Source organism: Falco biarmicus, chromosome 4, assembly GCF_023638135.1.
Source record: "Falco biarmicus isolate bFalBia1 chromosome 4, bFalBia1.pri, whole genome shotgun sequence".
Classification (NCBI taxonomy): Eukaryota; Metazoa; Chordata; class Aves; order Falconiformes; family Falconidae; genus Falco; species Falco biarmicus.
The window spans coordinates 99,194,907-99,213,219 of record NC_079291.1 but is presented as its reverse complement, the minus strand read 5'-3'; the positions used below and the strand labels follow the sequence as shown (position 1 = coordinate 99,213,219).

Below are 18,313 nucleotides of genomic sequence, written 5' to 3'. Positions count from 1 at the left end.
TGCCTCTGGGATAAGGATCTCTGTGCCTTTACTGGTAACTGCTTTTGGTGGCGTGAGCCTAGATGCTTTATTTACTGCGAAGGGCAGTGTTTTTCCTTATAGCTCCCCAGCCCAAGCAAACTGCGTACAATGGGAAACCAGTGTCTGGGTAGGTGAAACCAACTTGGAGCTGAGAATCAGCCCAGGGATTATGTAGAGAAGTAAAACCAGGGTGAAATGTAATCTTTTGTAGCAGGCTGTCAGGGAACAAGAATGGAAACCTTGCAAAGTTCAGGTTTCTGTTTCAGTTTCACAGGCACTGTTAACACATGGCTGTAGGAAGGAGACATCGCTGATGTTGGCATTCACAGTAATAGCAACAGGGTTGCTACCAATCTCTTGGCTTGAAGTTTTAAGTGGCATTGTGGATCCTTGTCTCTGGCTCTTAACTGCACAAGGGCTGCCTTTTCCGAGTTATGTGAGGGGCCCCAGAAGCTACATGTACCCTTCCTCCCAGGAAAGGGAACATCCCTGCGCCGAGGTGTGCACCTTCCTTTCCTGCTACAAACAAAACCACCATCTGATGGGAAACAACTGTAACGTAGAAACCACAGCCTCTTTTCTGGGCGGATTACTGCTGCTGAGAGCAAACAAGCCACGCAAGAGTCCTGCTTCTGTCCATAGCATGGTTCACTAGTTTGGGGGTTTTATCCCCACACTGTAGAAGTCAACATCAGCATCTACCAATGCCTAGTTTAACTGGTCTGTACACTCCGCTCTGTCTTTTGGAGAACCTTAGGCCAGAACATGTTAACCCAGACTAGAGGCTTGAACATGACTGACAAACCTCACAGCATGCAAGGGCTGTTTGCTTCTGAGTGTTTCAGCAGACTTGAACAGACGCCTGTGTTCACACTTCCCATGTCCTGTAGCTGGGTAACATCAGTAACGCTTACTTTGTCTTAAAGCTACTTGCAGATCTCTGGATAAGGATTTAATCTACTGCAGTAAGACAGCTGGAGGTGCAGGAGCACCATTCTTCAGTCCCCTGAACTCATTAAATAGCAGGTTGCCTTGCACAGCCCATCATACAAGAGCAGGGTGAGAAGGGCCCTGTTTGTCTCATTCCCCTGGTGCTCTGAGGCCAGAGCCAGTGTATCGCGACAAGCAAAACAACCATCGGAGGAGGCTGGTTTGCAGCCCGCAGCACCGGAACTTTTCTGAATGCCCAAAGGAATCTGCAGGGAAGGGAAAATCCCATCCTGTGAAAAGCCGATCACTGGTTCCTGCAGTTCTCCTCTGAGGCAGATCTGCATTTGTGCCCCTTCCTCTCCCACAGGCACGGGCCCCCCTACTCCTGCTCTTCTCCAGAGTCCCAAGCTGCCGTGTGCGGGCCCGCAGCGCTCGGTACCCCGCAGCCACCCTCCGGAGGGCTGCTACGGGCCGGCCTGGAGGCTGCAGCTGGGACCCTGCCTGAGGCTGGCGCCCGGCTGGGGTCCCCGCGGGACGCGCCATTCCCCCTGCCTTGTGCCTGTCCTTCCCCTCCTGCCCCTTGACTTCCATCCCCTCGGGTCGCTGGGGCTTCACGACGCTGCTCCGGGCGCTGCTCCGGGCGCTGCCGGCGCGCTCCAGCGCTGCACCCACGCAGCCCCCCGGCCGCGCTCCCCTCTTGCTGCCGGCCCATCCCACCGGGCGCCGAGCCGGGCGCCCCGCCGCCGGCCCCGGCCCTCCCCGCGGGCCGCCCACGGCCAGTGTTCGCCAGGTTCTTCCCCAGCGCGGGCAGTGCCACCCGGGCGCGGCGCGGGCAGCGTCCCGCGGGGCTGTGCGGGGGGGCCCTACCTGCAGGTCCGCGCTGCTCCCTCCCCGCACACCGAACCCGCCGCTCGGCCCGCACCAGCGGCCGCGCTGGCCCCGCTCCCCCGGCCTGGGGGCGGCCCGGGGCTGAGGCCGCGCCGCGCTGGGCCGCTGGCTGGGCGCTGCGGGCCCCGGCCTCACCCTGCCCGTCTCCTCCGGCGCGGGGGGGGGCAGCGCTGGGCTGGCTCCAGGCCCGGCCGGGATTGGGGGGCGCTGCCCGGTGCCCTCCGGGGCGGCAGGGGGCGAGGCCGGCGCCGGGCCCTTTCCGGCGGCCGCTCTGGGCCGCGCTCTCATTGAGCCGACGCCGCTTGAACCTTCGCGGCCGCCGTCGCGGGGGCGCGTGCGCGCGGGGGCGCGCGGAGCGGCGGGCACGCGGCGGCGGCGGCGGGCCGGCGCCATGGCGGACTACCTCATCAGCGGCGGCACCGGCTACGTGCCCGACGACGGGCTGACGGCGCAGCAGCTCTTCAGCTGCGGTGATGGGCTCACCTACAAGTGAGTGGGGCCGGGCCGGGGGCGCGGGGCTGGGGTCGCGGCCGCGGAGCCGGGAGCCGCCGCTGACTCGTCTCCCCGTCCCCCCCCCCCCAGCGACTTCCTCATCCTGCCGGGCTACATCGACTTCACGGCGGACCAGGTGGTGAGTGGCCGGGGTGGGGGAGCGGGCCGGGCCGGGGCCGGGGCTGGGGCCGCCGCTCACCCGCCGCCCGCCTCCCCGCCAGGACCTGACCTCGGCGCTGACCAAGAGGATCACCCTGAAGACGCCGCTGGTCTCCTCCCCCATGGACACGGTCACCGAGGCCGGCATGGCCATCGCCATGGCGGTGAGTGCCCCCCGCCGCCGCCCTTCCCGCTGGCCGTGCCGCTCGGGGCCGTACGTGTCTGCTCGGGGCCGCCTGCAGCCCCCCGGAGGCGAGGCCGTGCCTCAGGCCGCTCCCCCGCCGCCCACCCCCCGGCCTCGCCGCCCCGGCTCCCGAGCTGGGCTCTGGCGCTCCCTGCCCGGCTGCTGCCCCCCGCGGGGACGGGCCCGGCGGGTTGTGCTGCGACTCAGGGCCGCCTTTGTGTTACCAGCTCACCGGGGGAATCGGGTTCATCCATCACAACTGCACCCCGGAGTTCCAGGCCAACGAAGTGCGGAAGGTGAAGGTGAGTGGCTGGAACAGCAGCGCTGAACCGTGCTTGCCTGTGTCTTGGTGGGGGTGGGCAGTGGGGTTTGGCCCTGCTCGAGGAGCTGTGTGCCAGATCTTGGTGTTTCAGAAGGGTGGTGCTACCCTGGTTGCCTGCACACACCACTTGTTGTGTGTTAGGCGCTGTCCATGCGCAGCCTGGGACTTGAGAATGCCAGGCCTCCTGGTGCGAGAGTATTCCCCGTAATTTCAGGAAGGAGGTTAGTCTGGGAATTGTTGGGAATCTAACGCTACTTGGGTAAGCCTTAGTGCTGGTTTGGGGAGTCATCCTGTTGGTGAGCATATGGCCAGCCTGAGTGGTGGCAGACCTTTATGAGTGGCCGCAGTCACCACTAGGCACGTGCCCCGCTTCTGCTTGGTCTGGCAGTGCTGCTTAGCCTGGCTGCTCTGTCTGCTTCTTTCCAGAAATATGAGCAAGGATTCATCACAGACCCTGTGGTGTTGAGCCCCAACGACCGAGTACGAGATGTGTTTGAAGCAAAAGCTCGTCATGGATTCTGTGGGATTCCCATCACGGACAATGGGAAGATGGGGGGCAAGCTGGTTGGGATCATCTCATCTCGAGATATCGATTTCCTGAAGGAGTCGGAGCATGACTTGCCTCTCGGTGAGGTGAGAAGGGCTTTGCGTTAGGAGGTGGTGTGGCTTGTTATACGAAGGGCGAGTGTGTGGCTGTGAGGATGCTGCCCCAGCTGGAGCTCCACCTTAGCTCTGCGGGTCCATCTTTAACTCCATTTCCACGGGAGAGTGTCTTGTTCATTTACGCTCTGTCTGCAACTCCTGCAGAGCAGATGCAGGAGAGTGGCCGCACAGTTAGTGTTAGCACGACTGCTCCTGCAGGGTCATCTTTCAGTGTTGGGGAAGCCACCCTCTCTACAGCTGGTGTTCTCCCCGGGTTCAGTAATTAATTTCTGGTGTTCCTGGCTGCTGCTGTGGTCCCACATGGCATGCTGGCACTGGCCAGGGCTGTAGCAGCTGTGTTGTGCCCAGCAAGCCCTCCGAGTGCTGATCTTCCTTTTCTGGACTGCCTTTCCCGGCCAAGATGTGCCTCATCTAGGCTACTTGTTCTTCAAAATAACCCTTTGAACTTGGAGACTGGCAGTTTAGCCTTTATAATGCTGCACCGTCAGACTCCCCTCCTACAGGAGAACGTTCTCGGCAATGCCGGTGCTGATTTTTGTTAGTTCTGGCATTCCCGTTACATGAGCTGTGTAACCCTATATCTGTGGTGCTGTCAGGTTACACCACCGGTGCCTCTCAGCCAGACTCTGCTCTTGACTCATGACTATTTTTAGCTCTTGCTGACCAAACCTGGTATCGCATGCTCATCCCTGTTTGGTTTGAAATCGCCTATAAATACCTGTAACAAGAATCTTAAACTAGGAGTAGGTTATAAAAGTGCACATGGCCCTTTCCAGCAATGCTGGCCCATTCGGAGGAGTCACATAAGAATCTCCTCTCATCCTTTACGTGGATCATTCAGTGCTGCAAAGCTGGAAGCTTGCCGCTGTTAGTGTTTGGTGCTTGCCTCTGTCAGCAGGCAAGGCTAGGGCAGTGAATGGTCCCATAGATCTCTCCCCACTCGCTGTCCAGCACTGATATTGCTGAGCCATTTGTTGCCATCCAGCTAAATGCACAGGTCTCCTGTAGCTCGGGAAGCTTGTGGATCCCACAGGCTTATGGAGTTGGGATATGTCTGTGATTCCTCAGCTTTGCCTGAGATGTGGGTTCTGCCACAGGCAGGATTTTGGGTGGATGTAGGTGGAGTGCACCTCTTTGCTGACAAAGTGTGTGTTCTTATGGTATAAATAACTGAAATGTTGCATCATCTTTGTTGTGTGCAACTAATCTACCTTCTGTGAGGGTTAGGGAGTGTTCCCTTTCAGCTTTGCCTGGCCGTCTCGAGTAACCTTTTGTGAGAACATCCCGCATGAACTCTGTGATTGCAGAACACTGTGCGTGGGAAGGGACCTCGAGGTCTCTTGTCAAGCCTCCTGCCTGAGGCCTGCTCAGCTGGAGCAGGCTGCGTGGCCCTGTGTCTGTAAGGGTGGAGAGTTCACTGCCTCTTTGGGCTGCTCTTCCAGTGGTTGACCGTTGTTGTGGCGAAAGCTTTTTTCGGTATACCACGTCAGATGTTCCCGTGTTCGAGCTTCTGTCCATTGCCCCTTTCTGCTGTGTTTTGGTGCTTGTTTGTCAGAGTGAGTGTAGGCGAGCATGTTTGTTTGGATTGAAGCAACTCCTTTGCCCCGTTGACCTCGCCAGCAGCAGCGGTGGGTTATTCTGGGCACAGCCCTTCCAGAGCCTGTATGCTGGGGATGACTGCCTGAAAACAAGCTTGGGGGTAGCGTTTCTGCCAGAACAGCATGGGACTCCGGAGGTGTCTCCAGCCCTTATTTGCCTGTGCTCTGTTAAAAGGGAGGGCTGTTTGGGTGACATCCCAAACAAGGGTCATCTGAGAATCATCCCCTGCTTCTAGGTCTTCTCCCTCAGCTTGCTGAGGCCCTCTGCCATCTCCTGTTTTCACTACACCAGTGGGCTTGGGGGCCACTGCTTGCATGGGGACAGCGCATTGGAGGCTGTTCCTGTGTGTTTCTGGAGGCGTGTTGCTGTGCTGTGGGCTCCTTTGTCTGTAGAGCACTTCCATATGGCTGCTGCAGTGTTTCACGTGGGCAGAGGGGTTCGGTATTTTCAGATCAGTGCGAAGGAGTTCTTGTGACTTTTTATCTTCTCCCTCCTGCTAGATTATGACAAAGCGAGAGGATCTTGTTGTGGCCCCGGCTGGCGTAATGTTGAAAGAAGCAAATGAAATTCTACAAAGGAGTAAAAAAGGTACCTGTGAACATCCGTGATGCAAGGGAGAGCTGTGGAAGCGCTGGGCTGGGAGCAGTAGTGGGTGCGTGTGGACATGTGTCTGCCTACACGTGGGTGAAACATGGGAGGGCTGTGTTCCAGCATGAGGAGAGGAGAGAGTGCCTGCAGCCCTCTGCCAGGGTACAGAGTTCACATGTGTTCATCTCAAATCTGTTTGAAGTTGAGGGATTCTTGGCAGCCCAGGAGCTGAAGAGTGCCTGGCTGTCCAGCCACACATCTTCAGTTTTCTATCCTGGTCTTCGCACGTTGGCACTCAGTTCAGCTCCGTTACGGTATGGTAGTTTGACCTTTAACACAGTATCATGGGTCTAATTACTAAAAAAGATGCACTTTCTCTGTGGTTAGTGTGAAAATACAGAGTTTTTCTCCACTCTTGCAAACTCCTAGCTTTGTTTCCCGAGCCAGAGCTGCTGGCATCCATGGCCAAGCAAGATTTGCTACCACACCTCTTTGAGTCTCCACCTTGCACCAGTTGCTGCCTGCCTGATGCTCCTGGTCTGGTGCACTGCTTTGGGCTAGCGTCTGTCTCCTGCAGAAACAGCTATTTCCAGTGACATTCTTTCTGTTTGTTTCAAGGCAAGCTGCCAATTGTTAATGAAGATGACGAGCTGGTGGCTATAATTGCCCGCACGGATCTCAAGAAGAACCGGGACTACCCTCTGGCTTCTAAGGATTCCAAGAAGCAGCTGCTCTGTGGTGCCGCTATCGGGACCCACGAAGATGACAAGTACCGGCTGGACCTCCTGGTGCAGGCTGGCGTGGATGCGGTAGTGCTGGTGAGCCACCCGCAGGCATCGCGTTGGCCTGGGGGGCTGAGGATCCAGTTTGAATGAATCTCTGACAGCGGAGCAGCAGCATAGCACTTGCTATCTTCATTACAGGCCCTTCTGTGTTAAGACTGTGGCAGTTTGATGACCTGTCAGTCTCATTCAGATTGGAACCCTCAGATAAGAGGGGTTCCTCTTGCCTGGGAACTTATTTGGCCTTGGGGAAGTACGTAGGGTGCATTGAAGCCCTTAAGGCTGAGAAACTTTGTCAGTTAATACAGATGCTTCTACAAATGCTGCTTGCAGCCTGCCACCATAGTCTCTGATGTTCCTAACTAGTTTTGAGTATTTGGCTTCTTACGGTTCCCCTTCAGCTCTTTGGTGTCTGTTACTGTGTTATTCTCTTAACTGCCAGATGTTCAGGAGTGGCCAGTCCAGGCTCTGCTAGTCTCCCCTTCTGGCCTGCCAGCTTTCAGGCACAGCCATCACTGCCTGGATTTGCACGTTGTTTTCTCGTTGATCGTTAGCTTGCGAGTCAGCTGTGCTCTGAGGGCACGACTGAGCAGTGTTGCAGCTGGAAATGTTTAACAGACACTGTGAGCTGGCTGGGTCACGGAGGTCGGCAGGGCCCGAGTGCTCGGTGGTTGACATCTTGTATTGCAGCTGCCCTGCTGCGCAGCAGGGAGAGATGCATTCACGCGCTGGCTCTTCTGGCTTTCACAAGGAACATTCACCATTTCACCTGTACTTTGAGACAGGGCCGATGGTGTCCTGGTGTTAGAACCAGGCAGTTCCTACCAGCAGCCAGGTGTGCTCTTTGTTGCCGGCTGTAGAAGCCACAGGATTTAAATGCGAAGGTTATTACTGAAGTCCTTAGAATAAAATGCCTTCTACAGGGACAGTACATTACTATCTTTGCTGCAGCTTCTCCTCCGGTTCTGTACTCAGTTTGGGGAGTCATTTTGCCCACTTAGCCAGCTTAGCAGAGACCCCAGTAAGCAGAGTGAAGATCTGAGGCCATTCTAGAGCTGTATTTGTAATCTTCTGCAGAAATTTTGATTGAAATTGGTTTTCTTTCTGTTGCAGGATTCCTCCCAGGGTAACTCCATCTTCCAGATCAATATGATAAAATATATTAAGGAGAAATATCCCAACCTACAAGTTATTGGAGGAAACGGTAGGCATGTGTTGAAGACTGTTCTTGTCTTTAAATTACGTTTGTCTCTTAGACATAGAGGGAGTTGCAGGGGCGTGAATGAAACGGTTGTCTTGGTAAATGTCTGAACTTAAAATGGTTTCCTCTGGCTTGTGGAACAGAGCAAGATGGCTCAGCAGGCACAGGGCAGTACCCTGCTGCTGCCACAGCTGCAGATATTTTGAAGTCTTTGGTCTGCAGCACAGTGTGCTACAGTCCTCTGTACACATTAGCTGCTTTTACACACCAGCTTAAAATTTTGGACAATAATAATAATGACTATTGCTTAATTTGGATATCTAACGGAAATTGCTACAGTCCTCTGTACACGTTAGCTGCTTTTACACACCAGCTTAAAATTTTGGACAATAATAATAATGACTATTGCTTAATTTGGATATCTAACGGAAATTGCTACAGTCCTCTGTACACGTTAGCTGCTTTTACACACCAGCTTAAAATTTTGGACAATAATAATAATGACTATTGCTTAATTTGGAAATCTAACGGAAATTTTCCCTGCCTCCTGACAGCAGAGTTCAGCAGTCCCTGCCTTTACCTGGCTGGTGTGTTACCGGTGCTGCTGTTAGCCTGTACTCTGCCCTCCCTCCCTACCTGATGTGGCCCAAAGAGCGCCTGGCACCATGCAGTGCCCTCTGCTGCCTCGGCCTTTGGGTGTAAGCATGTTGCAGAGTAGCCTAAAGGGCCGGTGTCACCTCGCCCACTGGGGACAGCTGGGATGGAAACTCAGTGCTGGTTTGGCGGATAGGCCTGGTAGCAGTGGACAGCCAGGCCTGGCTCTGACACAGGCTGGTGCCCTGGGCAGGGGGTGTTTGCAGCCACGGGGGAAGCACCAGGACAGAGCAGCCTCGCCTGCAAATCTGCTTGTCTGTCTTCAAACCAGTTTCTGCTCCCTACAGTTGTGACTGCTGCTCAGGCCAAGAACCTCATCGACGCAGGGGTCGATGCCCTGAGAGTCGGGATGGGCAGTGGCTCCATCTGCATCACACAGGAAGGTGAGAGAGATCAGCTGTCTCCTAAATGGGCTAAAGCCATCTGTTCCATAGGGATTCCCTGCTGAAAAGCAGCATAGCCAGGATGGACTTCTGTTGTAAGGGCTGTGTCCAACAGCAAGCTGTCTTTCACCCCCTTCGTCCAGGACATTCTCATCACCTGGGTCAAACCTTTGGGGTGGCAGCAGCAGCAAAGGCATTTCCCAGTACTGACCGAGACTGAGTAGAGCAGGTGTGGCACACGTGGCTTTGCCCGAGAGGAGCCACTGGCTCGGTGTGGGATGGGGCTGGCAGGCAGCTCTGCAGGGAGAGGGGCTTACCGGAGCCCCCGTGCTGACAGGTGAAGTGCACCGGGCTGTCTGCGCTCCCTTTCCCTCTGGCAGCAGTGTGCGCGATGCTTGAGTATTGGTCTTCTGGGCTTGACGCCTTTATGCAATTTCCAGGCCGAAATGGGATTTCTGGCCGTTGTCTCTGCAGTTAGCTGGAGCTTGTGTGGGGCAGAGGCCATGTCACCCTTGGCTAAAAGGTGGAGAGGGGCCTCCCCAGGGCCTGGAGAAAGGCTGCCTGGGGGACAGGCTCGGTCCTCGTGTTGTGAACCTGGGAAGTGAGGTGCAGAGAACACAGTCCCTCTGCTTTGCTCCTTGGTCCTTGCCTTGGGAGGCAGCAAGAGGGTAGCTGATGGCTGAAGGTGCTGCGTTAGCTCTGCCGTTTCCAGCATGGAGCCTTTGAGCAGCACTGGACCCAGGCTGCGTTCCTGCTTTTCCCGCCGTGGGAGCACTGGCTGCGGGGTTTCCCGGTCAGGGCAGTCTGTCTTGGGTGACCTTTCTAGGGAGGTTGTGGTGTCCTTGGGCTCATGCTTCCATAGCCAGAGCAGAACCGGAACACACGTGTCCTACTCTGGTTCTGAGGCAGAGGACCCGCTGAGGCATGCTCCGTCCTGCAGCGCGGTGAACGTCTCCAGAGGGTGCCTCTCCTGGCTGCTGCAGTCGGTGGGGTTGGGTGCTGGTTTTGGGGAGGGAACAGAGAGAGCAGAGGTAGAATGTGGTGCTTCACAGGAGATGTGGTTGCAAAATTGACCGCAGCTTCCCAGGTTTTTGTCCCTCTTAGGGCAAGAACTCTGGCTCTTTGGGTTGGGGGGGCCACCTCTCTGGATGGCTGCGGGGGCAGGGCGAGCATGCGCTGTGCACAGCCGGGCCTGGCTGGCTTGGATCTGGCCTCTGGCTTGGCTCAGGCTAGGCAGGGTTTGCAAGGTCAGCTCTGTCCCACACCGTATGCTCTGCCTAGTAGCAGGTCACTGCTGGGGTCCTTTGTTCTGCTGCTGTTCTTCTGTCTCTAAAATGTGTGTGTTTGTTTTTGTTTAGCTGCTCCAAAGATCCCTCCAGACCTAAAGTCCCACAGCCCCAAATGCCCTTCTACTGTCACGGGCACCTATAGTAAGTCACTTGCCCTGTTCCCAACCCTAATTATGTGTCTTGAAGCAGGACCCTGATTTGGCTGCACATGGCCCTACTGCTTGTTTGAGAATAATTTAGCTGTAGATGCACTTGGGGTTTTGTGGCTTTGGATACTGGTTTTGAATCTGAACTGGAAGCTGCAAAGCCTTTCTGAATTCCTAAAGCAGGGTCTGAACTGTCAAAGCTGAGGGCACTCAGGGCTGTCCACCTTCCACTCCAAAATCCAGTTAGGAGCCTGACTGGGCTTTCTGACTGAATCTTCTGGATCTCTAGCCAGGCATGCCCCTGCTCATCCAGTGGTGGGAGGTGATCCCTGAGTGGTCCTTGATCCTGCTCTAATCTGGCCCCAGTTGCGGGGAGGCTGTGTGCTGGCTAAGCTTCACTTGAAGCTGGCTCCCCTGGGGTCACAGAGGGACTTTAACTGCGTACGGCCACCTTGGCAGCGGTGCACCAGGACCACGGCTTTCCCCGCAGACACCTGTGGAGAGAAAGGGCTCTGATGCTACTGGGTCGAGCAGCCACCCGCAGCAAGCCTTGGGTTTTGCCCTTTCTCCTAGTTTTGATGCACCTCAAAGGGAAAGAGGTTTCTGTTGAAGATCCGGGAAGGTTTTCTCTAACAGATGATCTTGTAGGCCACCCTTTGCAGATATGCTAAAAAAAGACATACGCTCACCCAGACCCCTCAGTGTGTGCGTGCTCTGAACCTTGCTTTGGAAGCTGCGCTCTGAAGCTGTGGCGCTGGGCACTGGGACAGTCGGAACGGTGCGACGCTCCCAGGGGCCCTGAGCCAAGCTGTTCCTTAAAGGGCTGGTCTCTATGGTTGCTCTTGAGAGGTTTCTGCAAGCCCTGCACTGTCTACAGCACTGTCTCGTAGACCCTGGTCTCTGGACCCTCCAAAATCAGGTGCTTCTCTCCACAGATCTCTTCCCTTGCAGCATTTTGCAGCCACAACGTGGCCTTTAGCAGTGCGGTACCGAGCGAGACCATCTCTTTTAAGACTAACGGCGTTCGTGTTACAGCTGGCAGACTCTCCCTGGCTAGCTGAGCCCTAGCTTGACGCAGAGTTTTGTTCCATTACAATCAGTTCTTTCATTATTTTAGCCTGGAGATGGGGTTCCCTCTCTCAGCAGCTGCTGCTGAGCACTGGGAGCAGAGCAACTGCGGACTCCCGGCCTCAGCAAGCCTCTGCCAGGGACGTGCGCTGCCAGCGCTGCTGCCAGGCAGGCTAAACCACACCTGGAGTTCACGCTCCACAGCACTAATCCTGCATGGCCATAATCTTACCCAGTGGCTCAGACTAACTGTGACTGGAGAAAAGGCTTCTGGTTAACTGTGGGGAAGGGAAGTCTCCCTGAGAGAAGCTTATCTCAGCATACTTGCATGCCTGTGGCTGACAAAGGTGTTACAGGACGTGCCCTGTGCTGGTTTTCCCTCGCGTAATGGGAAGCCTCTAACTGCTACTGACTGGGAAGAGCAGGTAAATCCAGAGCTATTAACCCCCTTCCCATGGGGCAGCTAAACTTGACAGAATCCATGCTACGTTGCAGGGCAGGAACATAAATTATTGCCCATAAGCCATCAAATCATCCTGCTAGTTTCCTTTTCCACTGCTGCATGTGAGTGTGTGTGTGTGTGCGCGCACGCAAATGTATATGTATAGATATATCTATACATATATATATACTGGCTCTCTCCCAGCCAGCTGCCTTTCCATGCAAGAAGCGCATCATACAGCTGCTGGGGATATGGAGAAAGGGTCTGGCACCGCTAGGAGGGAGTGAGCGGTGGGACGCGCCTACGTTGCCAGGGATGCTCTTGAGAGGGGCTTGTGGGGTCTGCTCCGCTTCCTTCCCAAGCTCCCCACACCTCTGCTGTGCACCAGGACAAGCTGCAAGTCTTGGCTAATCCCAGGCGTTTGGTCAAAGACCCTAGTCCCAAGGTCACCCACAGCTTTTTGGAGTCAAGGGCCGTGAGGATGTCCCAGCAGGCACCTCCTGGGCATCTGCTTCTCTTGCAACTCGGCCTAGGGAAGGAGCATCCAGGGATTTGTGCGTTCCTGAGTGCTGAAGCATGTGTGTGCCGGAAGCCTAAAAGGGCCTGCTGGGGAGGGGACGCGCTGCTGCGTGGGAGCTGACCCTTTCTCTGCTCTCTCCCTGCCCGCAGTGCTGGCGTGCGGCCGCCCCCAGGCCACGGCGGTGTACAAGGTGTCTGAATACGCCAGGAGATTTGGCGTCCCCGTGATCGCAGACGGAGGGATCCAGACGGTTGGGCACATTGCAAAGGCCCTCGCACTCGGGGCCTCCACAGGTGAGCAGCGCGTCGGGTGGCCAGGCTGTGCCCCTGTAGGAGTCTCCCAGGGAGGGCTGCCGTGTGGCAGCGGATTCTGGGCACGAGGGCGTATCCCTGCAGGTGGCTGGGGATGCCGGGGGGTCCAGCACAGTGCTGTGCCCAGGGACCCTGAGGGGTTTGCAGCCAAAGCCTTCCTGCTGCTGACATGCTGTTCTTGGTGATCTCTTGTGCTAGTGATGATGGGCTCTCTCCTGGCCGCCACCACAGAGGCCCCAGGTGAGTACTTCTTCTCGGATGGAATTAGGTTGAAGAAATACCGCGGCATGGGCTCGCTAGATGCCATGGACAAGAACCTGGGCAGCCAGAACCGGTATTTCAGGTAAGAGATGGTGCTTTGGGGCAGCCGATCAAGCTTTTGGGGCTTCTCTGCTTCATAAACTTGCTTGATTTGTGCTCCTGTGCAGTGAGACAGACAAAATCAAAGTAGCCCAGGGGGTCTCCGGCGCAGTGCAGGACAAGGGCTCTATCCACAAGTTCATTCCGTACCTGATTGCTGGGATCCAGCATTCCTGCCAGGATATTGGTGCCAAGAGCCTGACGCAAGTCCGGTGAGTGCCTCCCCTCGCTTGTGTTCTGGTTAGGTCACAGTGCTGCCCTTTGGGGTCCCTGGGCAAGCTGTGCCCAAGCTGCAGCGTGTTCTGCATGGCCTGACCTCACTGTAGTGCTCTTCCCTCGTCTCCCGTGGGCACTGCGTCATGGATTTGCTAGCCCCAGGCGTGCAGGAGCATGGTCTCTTGTGGAGTATTCAGCTGGCTGGGCTTGAAATGTTGGGGTTACCTTAATCTGGCTGGCTTGTGATGAGTGTCCTTTCACCTCAGAGCCATGATGTACTCGGGAGAGCTGAAGTTTGAGAAGAGGACAACGTCTGCCCAGGTGGAAGGAGGGGTGCATGGCCTCCACTCGTAAGTGTTTCTGGCAGGGCCCCTGTCGTGCCGGGGGAGATAAGCGTGGCCTCAGCTGCTGTGAGGGTGGCTTGATGTGCTGCTGGCTTCACCTGCCACTGTGCAGCTGGGCTGAGTGACAGCCTGTCACCTGGCCTGGGCCAGCACCCCTCTTGCAGCTGGGACAAGCAGACAAGCTACTTGCTGCCTGCGTGCCGGGGCTCTTCCCCACTGAGGGCTGGCAGCTCAGGAGCTGTTCTGACTGTGCCTTTGGCCCTCGCCCTGGGTGATACGGGTCGGTAAAAAGGCTCTCTGGTTTGCTGCTCCCCTCGCAGGTATGAGAAGCGCCTCTTCTGAAGGCGGTCCGTCTGTGTCTGTCATTGTGCCACTCAGCCCTGCGCCACCCCGTGTGGGAGCTGCTCTTGCTGCAGAAGTGCCATTACTCTGTGGGCTGCCTGGAGCTCCCCGTGTCCCCTGGCTGCTTCATCACCACCCGAGAGGGCCCACCTGCTGCCCAGGAGCAGTGATCCTGGGCTGGTGCCACACTGGCTGTGTTTTACAATAAAACAGGAAAAGATGTGTAGTTGGTGTCAGCCCAGAGTCCCGCTTCCTTCTCCTTTGCTTCCTGCATCCTCTCGGGAGCAGCTGATGACCCCAGAAGGGACACTGGGGGGGGGGGGGGGGGGGAGGGTACAGCCCCGAGACAGGGCTGAGTGGATAATGCAGCGTGGGGTGTTTTAAAAAAAAAAAAAAACACAACAACTTCCCGAGAGCAGAAAACAAAGGCTGCCAGGGAAGAAAGCAAATGGATTTTACAGGGCTGTTCGCTAGTGCCAGGCTGCTGCAGGACCCTGTGCCTGGTCCCGCTGCTACAATGATTAAGCACAGAGGTGTACGTATGTGCACATCCACCCAGATACCTGCCCACATGCCCCTGCAAATGCTTTGTGCTGCAGCTGCTTCTCATGCACCAGGCCCTTGGAGCTGTTTTCCTGTGCTTTGTCCTCCCCAATCTGCCTTTCTCCTTCCCTTCGCCATCCCCTATTGTCCCCATGGCTCCCAGCGTCCCCCTGCAGTCACACCCCCTGGGGCTGGTCTGCGTGTGGTACAGATCACTTGCCTGAGCGTCATGGACGGTTTGTTTGCCAGAAGGCATGTGGACAACGAACTTGGAAGGGCAGGGGCTTGTAAAATTCGCACCTCTCCATGCCTGACCAGTGCAGCCCTCCCTGGCTTGGCCAGGTTACCTGTGCTTGCAACACCAGGTGACAAAGGTATTTTACACCTGTATCGGTTGTGTGCACGTGCAAACATCACTTCTGCCAAAGAACATGTGCTTACCGTCAGTACTTTGTGTCACCGATGTTGTTGACTGAAAAAAAAATCACTCCGCAGCATGGCGATGTCAAATTAGATCCACACATGCTAAACCCAGAGCTTTAAATTACAACATAATTGTGTCAAACATTCATTAAAGCAGCTAACTTGTCAAGCAAAGCTTCCCCACGGCCTCACCCAGGGCTGCGGACTACAGCCACATCCCACCCCCCTTGGGCACACAGAGGTGGCAGGGTTTGGGGCACAAGCCTGCTATTAGGTACACGTACACCCTTCCCCAGCCCCAGGGGCGGCATCCATGGCCACAAACCAGTGCAAGGTAGGGGTGACATGACAGTGACCATCTCAGTGTCCCCTGCTTGAGCTGAGCCTGCAGGGAGACAGGGTGCAGCACCCAGGGACCACTTGCAGCTCGAGGCTTCGCAAGTGACACTGGTGCTGCAGAGCAGGACGAGAACCCACAGGAAAGCCCGGGGCAGGCCAGCACCAGCTGGGACACACCAGTTGCTGGTGCTGGCTGTGCCAGTGATGCCCCTGGCACCAACGCATGCTGCCCACAGCAAGCTCACTCACTGCTGGTGGGTTACAGCCTCGCGCTGCTGTGTGTTAACCACCACGCAATCGCTTTGTGTGTTTCTGATTTACATGTATTTTCCTTGAGGAGCTCCAAATGTGCCGGGGGGTGCACAGCTCACCCCGCTAGCCTCCACCCTGCCCCGGGGCCACGGCTTCTTGCTGCCAAGGCACCAGGCACCACCTCGGCAGAAGAGCAGGGCTGTGGGTGCGGCGCTGCCAGCAATGCTCATGCCTCCTGCTGTGCCCCACAGCCCCCGGCCTGGGCAAGGAGGCCGAGAAGCCAGGGACATCGGGCAGAGCCGAGCCCACGCATTTCACAGCATCCTCCCGTGTGCAGAGCGGCCACCCAGCCAGCAGCTCTGAAAGCTTAATCCAAAGCGCTCCTCCACGAGGAGCAGTGATGCTCGGGGGCTTCAGGCAGGTGAGGGAATTGCTGCTCATCCCCTGGCTGCGGCAGGCAGCACCTACAGCCCCACACAGGTGCCCCGCGGAGGGATGAGCGCAGCAGCCACCACACGCTTTTCACTTGTTAGGAAGTTGAAGGTTGCACACGCATTTGGCTGTGAAACAGAAAAGGGAGTGAAGCCCCAGCCCTCGGCCGGGAGATGCTGTCCTTCCCCGCTGGGCACACGACCTCCCCTGCTCCCTGCCCATCCCAGGCAGGCAGAGCCCTGGGGGGGGTCCCGGCAGCCACCCCCAGCCCCTTCATCCGGGTGCTGCCCGTGCACACTGCTCCTTACCGTGTCCTGCACCTCCACAGCGATCCCGCACTCCCGCATCTGCTTCAGCGTGGTGGGGTGGAGCCGCTCCACCCTGTCGCCCGTGCCCAGCACCAGGATCTCTGCAACCAGGCCAGCACCGCAGGCAAGGGTGGGTGGGCAGGGCCGCGCTGGGGCTGCCTGGGCCAGAGCCGCCCCCCCTGCAGGGACCAGCAGCCACCTCCCCCCCCCCCAGGAGCCCAAATGGGGGGGAAGCCTGGCCTGCTGCCCCCCTCCAGCCCCCCCTCCGGCCCCGCTGCAGGGCAGGAGGATGCCAGAGCAGCTCCTTCCCCCCAAATGGCAGCACGGGGCTGGCGGGGGCTGTGTCTGGGGCCTCGCCCCGCTGGCCCCAAGGGGCACAGCCTGGCCCGGCTGCCCCACGTACCTATCTGGGGCTCCAGCAGCCGGAACAGCGACAGACTCTCCTGCGAGATGTCCCGGTAGGAGCCAACCTGCAGGGACGCGGAGGGCACTGAGCGGGGCAGACCCCCCCGGGCGCTCACCCACAGCGCGGGGGGCCGGGCAGCCCCTGCCCCGCCGGGCACTCACGTTCCACTGGAGGATGGCGCGGGGCAGGACGGCGCAGGGCCCCACCACCAGGTCCCCGCTGATGGTGAAGCCGCGGCTGTTGTAGCCCTCGATGAATATGGTGCCGGGGGACTCGGGCTCCAGCACCGTCAGCCGCGTCCGCTGGTACAGCTCGTCGTCTGCCGGCGTGAGGCGGTGAGCGCGGCACGGCACCCTGCGGGGACGGGGAGCCGGACACGTGGGGCCCACGGGCACCGCACAGCGAGCCACGGGCACCCCCACGGGCACCCCCCAGCTACCCCCTCGGCAGCCCGACGGCCACCGCCCCTGGGCCACAGAGCGATCCCCTCCGCCCAGCCGCAGGGTGCCGGCCGTGACCCCGGCGCCCGTGCCCGTGCCCGTACCCGCCCGGAGCCCGCCGCACCACCGGCGCCAGCAGCCGCAGCGCCGCCACCGCCATAGCCGCGCCGCCACCGGAAGCGCAGAGCGCCCCGCCCCTGGCCTCGCCCGCGCCCCCTGGTGGCCGGCGGCGCCGCCGCGGAGCGGGGCTGGGACAGCAGCACCGGGGGCGGGAGCGGGGCCGGCCCGGGGCCCCCCGGTGCTCCCACCTCCTGCCGGGGGGCGGGCAGGGAGGGACGCGCTCACACCTACCGACACCCTCCCTCCGCGCCCGGGCCCGCCCCGACCTGGTTGCGCCCTGGCCGGGCTGCGGCCGGCGCCGGAGCGAAACCGAAAGCGGCGGCGGGGCGGGGAGCGGCGGGTGCGGGGCCCTGGGGGCCGAGCTGCCCCGGCCCTGCCTCGGCGGCGCGGGGGACCCGCCCGGGGTGCCCCGATCCCCGCCGCCGGGAGGGCCGCGGACCGGCCCGGGCTGCTGCGCCGGAGGCTGCGGGGCCGGAGGTGAGAGGGGAGCGGGCGGCTCCCGGTCCCGGGGCCCCGCCACCCCACGGGCGGCCGGGCCGGGCGTCGGGAGGGAGCGGGACCGGGGCCGGGGCCGGGGCCGGGCTGCGCTCCCGTCCCGCAGCCGCGGGGCGCCCGCCCGGCTCCGCACCCGGCCCCGGCCTGGCCCCGCCGGTGGCTCGGGGCTGCCCCGGGCTCGGCACGGCTCCCCGGCCGCCCTGCCGGCCCCGGCACGGTGTGCCACGCCGCGGGGTGGCCGCTGCCGGCCGGGCTGAGCCCCCGCCGCCACCTCCCCGCCCCGACAGGTGCCGGGGTCCTCGCCCCCCTCGCCCCAGGCCACACGCGGTGGGGCTGGCAGCAGCAGGGGACCGGGGGCGCGGTGGGGTGCCCTGGGGCTGGGGACCCACGTGTGTCCCCCCGTGCCACCCACCTGGGGCCAGCCGGAGCCCCGGCACCGCGGGGGCTACCAAGGGGCTCCACGGTGTCAGCGACGGGACCTTCCCCGCTGCCGCACCGCGTGGGCTGGGAGGCGTCGGGGATCCCCGGCACCCCGTGGCCAGGCACCCTCGGTCGATGGTCAGCGGCAGGGTCCCGGGTGCCCCTCGGCGAGCGCCAGCTGGAGCAGGTGGGGTTCCCCACACGGTTTCACTTCCCCCATGGCGAAGGCCC

At 59.2% G+C, this 18,313-nt stretch overlaps 2 protein-coding genes across 4 annotated transcripts; one reads left to right on the top strand and one right to left on the bottom strand.

Annotated features, from left to right (window-relative positions):
- The first annotated feature begins 2,122 nt into the window (after window positions 1-2,122).
- On the top strand, window positions 2,123-14,140 carry IMPDH2 (inosine monophosphate dehydrogenase 2). Of its 3 annotated transcripts, XM_056336714.1 has the most exons (15): window positions 2,123-2,328; window positions 2,422-2,470; window positions 2,553-2,654; window positions 2,902-2,976; window positions 3,423-3,629; window positions 5,759-5,846; window positions 6,465-6,664; window positions 7,742-7,832; window positions 8,771-8,866; window positions 10,225-10,296; window positions 12,481-12,624; window positions 12,841-12,985; window positions 13,071-13,214; window positions 13,485-13,568; window positions 13,883-14,140. In XM_056336714.1, the coding sequence occupies exons 1-15, from the start codon at window positions 2,231-2,233 to the stop codon at window positions 13,902-13,904; spliced, it is 1,617 nt and encodes a 538-aa protein (XP_056192689.1). In that variant the 5' UTR covers window positions 2,123-2,230; the 3' UTR covers window positions 13,905-14,140. The 3 variants fall into 3 exon arrangements, with proteins under 3 accessions (XP_056192689.1, XP_056192690.1, XP_056192691.1); XM_056336715.1 differs by lacking the exon at window positions 10,225-10,296; XM_056336716.1 differs by lacking the exons at window positions 8,771-8,866; window positions 10,225-10,296.
- An 812-nt stretch (window positions 14,141-14,952) lies between these two features.
- On the bottom strand, window positions 14,953-17,305 carry NDUFAF3 (NADH:ubiquinone oxidoreductase complex assembly factor 3). The gene is made up of 5 exons (XM_056336717.1): window positions 17,152-17,305; window positions 16,769-16,961; window positions 16,605-16,671; window positions 16,202-16,302; window positions 14,953-16,021 (listed from the first exon to the last, which is right to left on the bottom strand). The coding sequence occupies exons 1-5, from the start codon at window positions 17,205-17,207 to the stop codon at window positions 15,926-15,928; spliced, it is 513 nt and encodes a 170-aa protein (XP_056192692.1). The 5' UTR covers window positions 17,208-17,305; the 3' UTR covers window positions 14,953-15,925.
- Window positions 17,306-18,313: the final 1,008 nt, after the last annotated feature.